This window comes from Pinus tabuliformis, chromosome 2_1 (assembly GCF_031772625.1).
Source record: "Pinus tabuliformis cultivar Carrire ecotype Pingquan chromosome 2_1, CPIR1, whole genome shotgun sequence".
In the NCBI taxonomy this organism is placed as follows: Eukaryota; Viridiplantae; Streptophyta; class Pinopsida; order Pinales; family Pinaceae; genus Pinus; species Pinus tabuliformis.
Window position 1 is genome coordinate 542481189 of NC_142299.1, and position 10307 is coordinate 542491495.

A 10307-nucleotide genomic window follows, 5' to 3' on the forward strand; every position below is an offset into this window, starting at 1 on the left:
TTAAGTTAGTCAAATAGAAGTCATGATGTTAGTGAAGAGAATATGATTTTTTCTCTTTTCAAAACCTATCCTTATGTGATCATTTTTCAAATGATGCTATTAGTTAGCTTTAAATTTCATATGGCGGTATTATTTATATCAGTAAAGCACAAATATTGTTGGTGAGTAGACTATATTTCCACTTTTCTGTGTAAAGACATAGTTGACTACTGAATCAAAAAAGTAGCAATGGGTGAACTAGAGAGACACCTTGTTATAGGAATATCATGAAACAAAGAAGGATGAATTATATTAAGAAAACCATTTCCAAATTTGTTTGAAAATGTATTAAATGTATGCACAATAATAAGCAGGAACTGGAAACAGAATAAAGAAAAAAGGAATAGAAAATAAGGAAAACTGTAAGAAGACAGATTTTCCAGAGCGCTGACCAGTGAAGCCAACTCGCAATAAACTCGATGCATTATAACATGATTTGGATTCAATCCTGAAACGACCCTTTTCACATACATTACATTTAAATCAAGAGAATATTCTATTCTCCGTCATTTAACAGGGCTTTGGGGTGTCTCCGTATTGTCCCCCTCATTGTCATTGAGCATGTTCATAAGCATGCCAACCTGGTCATGCAGCCACGCATTCTCGCGTTCTGCATCCAATCTTTTGGCCCGTTCCTGCTGAAGTTGCAGCTGAAGCCGCTCCATCGCCTTGCAGTCTTCTTCCAGCTGCTCGTTCAGTCCATCTATTTCACAATCCTGCCAAAACAAATACAGGGATTCGAACCCCACACCTCTTAAATCCAAAAAGGGGTTTAAAAAAAAAAAGAAAGAAACAGAGGAGGCAGACGGATGAGGCAAAACCTTCCTGTTCATTTCTTGAATGGCAATCCGTCTCATGCTCTCCACGACGTCCACGTTCACCAGCTTCCGTTTCTTCCCGACCGCCCATCCCCGCGGATAAACCATCGAGTCGAAGTCGGGAGGAGGCAGAAGTGCTTCTGCCGGTGTCCTATCCTTCCTTTTCGGGCCCAGGGATTCGAACCCGGGCCTCCACAGCTCGGTCGTAAAGCCTGTTAACTTGCTTCTATGAGGCTGAGCAACCGTGTCCGCCCCCATTGCCGCAGAACAACCAGGTTTTCCGCCCTCAGACAAAGCCCTTGTGACAAAAGTATGCACAGGCCGCCCAGCTCTGGTACGACAAACGTTAAATATAGCGGACAGAAAGCACGGAGTATTCTGTCTGGACACTGTAGCAAAGGAAGAAGTAAATGACTCGATGTCTTAAGCGGAGAGGCATGGGATTAGATCTGGCGGAGGTTCCAATGGAGGAGTTGCAACAAGTGGATAGCGCGGCCAAGAGCGGTTTACGCCAGAACCCAATCGAAGTTTTATCACGGAATCACGCATAAATTTTTTCTTCTGATGGGTGTTGGAATATTATTTTCTCCCTCGTAAGGAGATTCATCGATAATCCCGACGGTGCAGCCATCTTGTGGATCACTTGTGATTTTGGATGGCACTCTGCACTTTGTGACAGCCTTAAAATAATGCATAATTTAAAATACATTCAAATTCAAAAGCTATATATTTTAAAATATATTTAATTATACATATTTTATATTTTTTTAAATATATTTAATTATATATATTTTTATGGGGAAATCTATAATAATTTAGTTGTAATATAATAATGAAAACAATTATTATTAATTATTATGCAAGTTTATTATGCAAGTTTAAATGAGGTCATTGGAACTATCTCATTAAAGGGTAGGCTTTCAGTTTTTCCAAATACCTGTGAGTTTTGGATTGTTAACCTATTTCTTATATTTAAGAAAGAAATACAAATTATTAATAAAGTAAAAACAATTTTAAGAGGTACTACAAACATATATATGTATATATTATTTAAAATAATGTTATACATTTTTACAAAATGTTTATTATGCATATATTATCTAGGAAAAATTATCATAATTTAGGGTTGTCTCATCTCATCATTGTTATTCAAGGAAAATTAGGATATCTCTAATACAGTAGTCTAATGAGACCACATTTTGCCCATAAGATTGTGGAAATTCTGACATGATTTTGGCAAAAAATCTAATTCACAGTTGTTAGTGCCCAGGGGTTTTTTATGGTGGTGAATCTATTTTCACCATCAAAAAACTATTCAAATACTCTTATAGTCAGATATTTTTTAAAACAATGACCAGATTCCCGTGAAAAATGACTTTTGGGCAAAATTGTGGCCTCCATAGACAATAGCATTTGGAATTACCAGCTAAGAAGGTAAGCTTTCACTCTTTCCAAATACCTCGAAGTCTTGGTTTGGTGAAATTTTTTACCAAATTCAATTAAAATCCTGCCTAAATTTCAATTATTTTCTTGAATAAAACTTTGCCAACTAAAACAAAAAAAACATATAAAAACAAACTAATAATAAAACAAAAATATATATATATATATGAAATCGGCAATCAAATTAGATTGTAATCCAAGAGATTGATTACATGCTCCGCTCCCTATTACTGTACAGAATTTGATCCATAGATTTTTTAATTTACACAATATTTCATATCACTTACGATATAAAATATTATAACAAGTGCTATGAAATATTGTATAAATTATATATTTTTAAAAATTTATATATTAATTATAGTTTTCTAATAAGCATATTTACAGTGAAACTTAGATAGACCAACCGATAATAAAACCTGAGCGATTCTGGAATACCTTCATTATCATCAAGAAACAAACAAACATGGTTGAGGGTCTATTAGCTTACTTGAGAGTCGACGTTTTTCACTTTTTGGTTTTGAAACATATTAAAAAGCTGCGCACCTAGTTTGTAGATTTTTTTAAGTTTTATATAATAGTATTTAAATAAATAGATAATGATTAAAATTTTATAAATAAAAGTGAAGAAGATATATTTTTCACTTTTTGGTTATGAAATATATTGAAAAGACTGCGTACCTAGTTTGTAGATTTCTTTTAAGTTTTATATAGCATTTTAAATAGTATTTAAATAAATAAATAATGATTAAAATTTTATAAATAAAAGTGAACGAAGAGATGTTTTGGTGTTTTATATTGTGATTTTTATTATTTAAAATGTGTTTTTAATATATAAATAAACTAATATTTTAAAGAGATTTTTAAACACTTAAATTTCATGAATTACATTATTCAAATTTACAATTTTAAAAAATATAAAAATTATCTCTTAATTAAATTAATAATTGAGTTGGAAAGATATAATGATTTTAATATATTAAGATTTTAAGTCAAATGTTTGATGTTTGTGTTTTTAATTTTAAATTACTATATAATGTTTTAAGTTAGTGAAATCATAATATTTTCACAAATTTAAATTTTATGTTTAGAAATCATAATATTTTCACAAATTTAAATTTTATGTTTAGAAATCATAATATTTTCACACATTTAAATTTTATGTTTAGAATGTATAAATAAAATTGACTAATTTAAATTATAGTTTTGGAATTTAAAATCAAATTTAACTCCTTAGAAAGCATATACAACATCTAATTATACGATTTAATACACTTTAAATTATATTTTTTTCACAAATTTAAATTATATTTTCGAAATGTAGAAATAAATTTAACTCCTTAGAAAACATCTGCAAAATTTAATTATAAAATTTGATAAAGTTTAAATTACAATTTTTCAATTTCTATGAAATTTTAAAAATTTCCATCAAAATAGTTGAAAACCTATCGAGGTAAAGGGAGGGAAAAAATCCACTCATTTGAGTAGGCGGTTGGTGTGTTCTCCAATTTCAACACGATGCTATTTTCTTCCCGCTGACAGTTTGATATTTGTAATTTCCGCCATTTCTACGTCGGGATATGTGAGCGCCTATTTTATTCTGACGGTAACTTCTGTACTAGTGCTGTTAAACTTCACTAACTTCACTAAAATATAAAGTCAAATCCACATCTAGCTCTGAAAAAGTGATAGTGACAGCACATTTTTTAAGGGTTAGTGCGGTTCCAACACCTGATGCAAAACACAAAAATCAACATGGTTTTTGAATTTCATGGTTTTAAGAATTGAAATTTAAAGATAGTGATGAGTGACCTACTCAATGTTGTAATTTTTAAGGGAGTAGTAGTAAGTGTGAATTTTTGGATTTTGATTTAGAATTTTGTGAAAAAATTGTGGTTAAATCTTGATTTGTGTTGTGGTTTAATGAATTTTTGTAGGATTCTAGATAAATTAGATTAGAAATAAATTTGAAATTTTTTTAAAATGTCACACTTAAAAACTACTCTTTATGGATCTTGAAAAAAATAGACCTTCCCTAAAATGTCAATTTTATTAATTGGTTAGCATTTATTAGTTCTTGTAGTTTAACTAAAAAATAAAAAATAAAACATTTTCTTTCTGGTTAATTTTGTTCAATATTTGATATAAGGTTTTTTAAAATATAAATTTAAGTTGTTTAATTTGTAAACACGGAATGTTTTAGAGTTTTTTCCTTGTGTTAAATTTATTCGTGCATTTAAAAATGTGTTTTAATTAACAAGAAATCACAATTTAATTAAAAATTATACTGGCTAACCAAATAATCATTTTATTTATTAATTAACTAATCCCAAAAAAATAAAAATAAATCATTGGGTGTAAAATAACCATTTTATTTATTAATTTAACTACTCTCAAAAAATAAAAATAAATCATTGGGTGTAAAATAATTGATGAAAGTCTTCTTATTTCAAGGTGGATGACGATCTCTTGACTTTAACCATTTTATTTATTAATTTAACTACTCCCATAAAAATAAAAATAAATCATTGGGTGTAAAATAATTGACAAAAGGCTTCTTATTTCAACTTAGGTGGATGATGATCTCTTCACTTTAGCCATTTTATTTATCGATTTAACTACTCCCAAAACAAATAAAAATAAATCATTGGGTGTAAAATAATTGAGGGAAGGCTTCTTATTTCAACTTTAAGGTGAATTTGTTAGGTTGCATTGACTTTTAATAATTCATGCAACGTGGCTCCTGCTCACCAGTTTTCTAAGGGTTTGAGATTATTCCAATTCTAATAAGTTCATATTCTAATTAGATAAGAAATTAACATATAAGTAAATTTTATTTAGTAAAATGGTCCATTTTACAATAAGATGTGTAATTTTTTTCTTCCTCAAGTTAAAATTGATTCATAACTTTTTTATAAAAATTAATCAATAAATATGTATATTAATAAGACATTCTTCGTGTTACAATAATTTTTTTGTTAGAATAATATTTTTTTGTGATATTTATAAAACCTTTCAGTTTTATCAACCATATTAATATTTTTAATGCTAATATTTAATATTTAATATTTTAAATAATGTGTTTCCATAGAAAAATGGGGCAATTTACTTTATTATCCAACCAAAAAAATAGAAAATAGAGCCGCTTTGACATAACCAGAGTAGGAAATGAACTGGTCACGTTGCAAGGTGTTTAATTGTTGTTTAAAGCAAAGATGCCCGCTCTCGGTTGGGACTTGCCTCCGTCTCCTGCATTTTACTCTGTTTAGTAGTTTGAAATATTGTATGTTTAATAATGAGTAGTTGTCCGGATTAAATATAAAAATTAATTTACTGAGTATTAATATAAAAATTAATCCACGAGTATATAAAATGGTATAGGAATTAAAAAAGTTACAATAATAATAAATGATTGTAAAATAGTATAGGAATTAGAAAAGTTATAGGAATAATAAATGATTGTATGTAATCAATGGAATAAATGATCGCATATAATCAATGGAATAAAATATATGGAGTGGAAAAAAAAATTATACAATTTATGCATAGTAACTATCTAATTTATTATTTTAAAAAAATTACACAATTTATCACAATTTACCCTAGTAACTATCTAATATATTATTCTAGATTTTGTATTAACTATTACATAGAATCTTTATCATTATATAGAGTTACTTTAGTAAGGAAATAGTAAATTAAATAACCATTAACAATCACTGTTGTAACATATTCACATAAACTTTCCAATGTAACCTTGTATCAATTTCATGATCCTTTAGCTCAGTTAGTTAATCATATTCTTAATAATATAAACGTCACATCATGCAAGGAATCAACATCATAAAAATGGCACAATAGGCAACCACATCATTAGACACTGATATACCCTAGAAACCCTTAGGGTGAAAACCAACAAACGTTTAATTTTATTATTACATGCTCGTGAGGGTGTTCATTTCTCACTCAATAGTTAGAATGGAGTCCGTCCATTGAACATCGTCATAAAATATTACAAAGAATGTCATCTCAAAAACAACATAACTTATTATAAACTATTACAATCATCATAATATCATTTACCCACAAATCCTTGAGCATTGTGTCTTTAGGGCTTAGTTCTTGCTATCAGTAGATTATCCTGCAGTTGTCATTCCTTCAAACTGCATAGACCGCTATCTTATTTCCTGTCATAACGGTAACTTAATCCATCTTTATATGTCACAACTTTTTCCTGAAACTACTATTGTAAGCAACCTTTGATATCATGATTAAATCAAGTATTAATCAAAATAATTCATAAATATTTACTAGTGTTGTTTCACCATTTATTCATGTGCATTCATGAAATGCAAACAAATTGTCATGGCATGCTTCCTTTAACAACACTACATATGCATTAGTTATAAGCGTATAATCATCAATGCATTTCTATAAACAAATACCACATTAACTAATATTCCCCTCGCATAAGCACACATCCTTGCAAGACAAATCACTACAATTGTCCATACATTTCTTTAAAGGAAACTAACACATCAATTATGGTCTTAGTGCATGCGAATTAACTAAACTTTATAAAAAAAAACTAGTTCTTCAGCTATTACTTTTGGTGCATGCAAATACATAAGGAAAACTAACACAACAAATGTTGTTCCTATACATACAAATGCATATACTTTCTAAAAGAATCTTCCCAAAAGAATGCTTAACACAATAGAGTATGCAAACACATGTTTCCTTTTCGAGGAAATCTAGCACAATAGGGCATGCAAAAACATGTTTTCCTTTCCTTAAAACTAATGCAATAAAGCATATCAACGTTACCCATATATATTCCAAGGAAACCAACACATTACTATGGTTTTTGTGCATGTAAATTCATCTTCTTTCCCAAAGAATCTTTTTCAATGCAAGTTAACACAACATGCTATCATTTCCTACATACAAATGTATATTATTTCCAAATGAAAGCTAATACAAATTTTGCATGCATATACATGATCTTATTCCAAAAGAAACTAACATCATAGTTATGATAACATAAAAGTAATCACATATAATTTTCTTATAAAGAAATATAGCTCAGTAATTCTTCTATCTATATGAAAAAAATATCTCTATAACACAATGACTATTCCTTGTGCATGCAAGAGTTTATCATAATAGCCTTTTTTAATGTACACAATACATATTGCCTTCTCTAGAATTCTACCATCATTAACTATTATTTTCATATAAACAAATACATACTTCTTTTTCAAAAGGAAACTAATATAACATTGTTTCTCTATATTTCTACACGCAAGTTTCACATACTTCCCTTCTGAAGAAATTACCATAGATAACCATATTTTATGCATAAAACCCATGCAACAATAACAAGGTTAACTTAACCTATTATGCACTTAAATCAAGAAATTAACACAATTCATCTAGCTAGACAATTGTTTCAAGAAAATTAACATAATAACTTTCTCTATCTACACACAAAAACATATTTTATTATATTGTAATGACTACCCATTTGTACATGCAACATGTGATTTTTTCTATCACAATGACCCTTACTTCAATGCACATAATATTTTCAAGAAACAAGCATGCATTCTTGTTCTTACATGAATAAGATTCATATGCATGTTTTAAGAAAACAACCTTTATTTTTCATCAATTCATGCACAAAACTCCTATGCAAGTCTTTCTGCACTCAAATCCTTATAGTCTTTAAATAAACAACATGGGTAATATGTGCATACATATTCATCAAAACCCTTCTAAAAAAATTAATCTAATTAACTTTTCCCTTTTAATCCGATTGTGTGGAAGCCATGAAAGAAGAAATGTATCAATTTGAGAAGAATGAGACATGGGAGCTGGTACCTTGTCCAAAGGATAAAAATATAATTGGAACCAAGTGGGTATTCAAAAACAAAATGAATGAAAATGGACAAATCATCAGAAACAAGGCAAGGCTTGTTTGCAAAGGCTATTCACAAATTGAAGGAATTGACTTTGAAGAAACATTTGCACCAGTAGCTTGTATGGAAGCTATCAGGATGTTCTTGGCATTTGCTTGCTCAAAAGGATTCAAAATCTATCAAATGGACGTAAAATTAGCATTTCTGAATGGGGAACTCAAGGAAGAAGTCTACATGGAGCAACCAGAAGGGTTTGATCTAACAGAAGGAAAAGACTTAGTCTGTAAGTTGAAAAAGGCATTATATGGGTTGAAACAAGCTTCAAGAGCTTGGTATGCAATATTGGATCACTATCTACAACAACAAGGCTTCAAGAAGTGAGTGGCAGGAAGTAATCTCTACATAAAGACGGATGAAGGTAAGTTACTAGTCACACTTGTTTATGTTGATGATCTAATTTTTGCTAGCAATAATGATGAGATGAACCATGAATTTTCTCAAAACATGTCAAAAGAGTTCGAGATGTTGATGATAGGAGAGTTATCTCACTTCCTTGGACTACAAGTATCTCAAACCAGAGCAAGATTGTTTATATCTCAAGTCAAATATCTTAAAAACATGCTTAAAAGATATGGAATGGAAGACTGCGCACCCATGAGCACACCTATGACCACAAATTGCAAATTGAGCAAAAATGATGACTCCCCTCTAGTAGATGCAACTCATTATAGGTCAGTAATTGGAGCCCTTCTGTACTTAACTACTACGAGACCCAATATAATGCAGGCAGTAGAAATGGTGGGAAGATTTCAATGTGCTCCTAAACAATCCCATTTGTCAGCTGTAAAAAGAATTCTCATATATCTAAAAGGAACTCCTGATTTCAGTCTTTAGTACCCTAAGAGCTCAACACTGACTGTTACTGCATACACCAATGCTAATTGGGTCGGAAGTGTAGATGATCAAAAAATTACTAGTGGAAATGCATTCTTCCTGGGAGACTGTTTAGTATCCTAGCTCAGCAAAAAACATACATATATATCATTATCCACAACCGACGCCGAGTATATAGTTGCAGCAAACTGTTGTACTCAAATACTATGGATGAAGGAAGCTCTAAAAGATGTCAACATAGGTACAGATCAACCAATTACCATCTATTGTTATAACACAAGTGCTATCAGTCTCAGCAAAAATCCAGTGATGTACTCGAAGACCAAACATATACCAATCAAGTATTATTTCCTTCATGAACAAGTAGCTGAACAAAACATCATCTTGGAACATATCAATACTAAGGAGAAGATAGTTGATATTTTCACAAAACCTCTTCCTCGAGAAGCATTTGAACATCTTCGTCAAAAGATGGGGGTTATCTCTTTAGCATCACTCAAGTTCATTCATAAAGATGTTACAGGGCAGGGGGAGCAGTTTGACAGGGGGAATACGTATACATTCCTTTGCCAATGATGTCAAAGGGGGAGAGAAGAAGAATATTTCCGTCAATAAAAAAGGGGGAGATTTGTTGACATAGATTGTCATTGATGTCAATATGGCAATATTCGAGGAGCCAGAGGAGGCAAAACAGAGCATATCAGAGGCAGCAAATACAAAGCTATCGGAGGAGAAAACAGAGCTATTGAAGGAGCAAACAGAGCCATCAGAGGAGAAAAACAGAGCTATCAGAAGCATATCAAGAGTATCAGGAGAAACGGAACCCAAAAAAGGACTATCGGAAGAGTTATAGGGGGCGGAAGAGTCAAAGGAGGCAGAAAACATGTATATATGTTATATACACTATCAGAGGTGCAAACATATACATATATTCTATATACACTATCAGAGGCACAAACATATACATATATGCAATATACATTATCGGAGGCACTACTACCTGAAACCCCCGACAATGATATATATGTGCGGACCCGACGAAACATATATGTTCAGGTGTATAAACAGGTGAAGTCCGCCAAGGGTGTCGAAGCATGGTTTTAAGTGTATTTCATATATGCGGGCCTTAAGCCTTGCCACGATAAAACATGTGAATTGCGATATATATATATATATATATATATATATATAT

The 10307-nt window shown here is 30.7% G+C and overlaps 1 protein-coding gene across 1 annotated transcript; it reads right to left on the minus strand.

The window, feature by feature from the left end:
* Positions 1-267: 267 nt before the first annotated feature.
* On the minus strand, positions 268-1497 carry LOC149201430 (Snf1 kinase interactor-like protein). The gene is made up of 2 exons (XM_089399720.1): positions 861-1497; positions 268-755 (listed from the first exon to the last, which is right to left on the minus strand). The coding sequence occupies exons 1-2, from the start codon at positions 1113-1115 to the stop codon at positions 546-548; spliced, it is 465 nt and encodes a 154-aa protein (XP_089255846.1). The 5' UTR covers positions 1116-1497; the 3' UTR covers positions 268-545.
* Between the last annotated feature and the right edge of the window lie 8810 nt (positions 1498-10307).

Excerpts from the sequence above, each read along its gene's own strand:
- LOC149201430 (XM_089399720.1), bottom strand. The coding sequence starts at position 1,115 with ATGGGGGCGGACACGGTTGCTCAGCCTCATAGAAGCAAGTTAACAGGC. Across the intron at positions 756-860 it reads TTCAAGAAATGAACAGGAAG|GATTGTGAAATAGATGGACT; the intron begins GTTTTGCCTCAT and ends TTGTTTTGGCAG.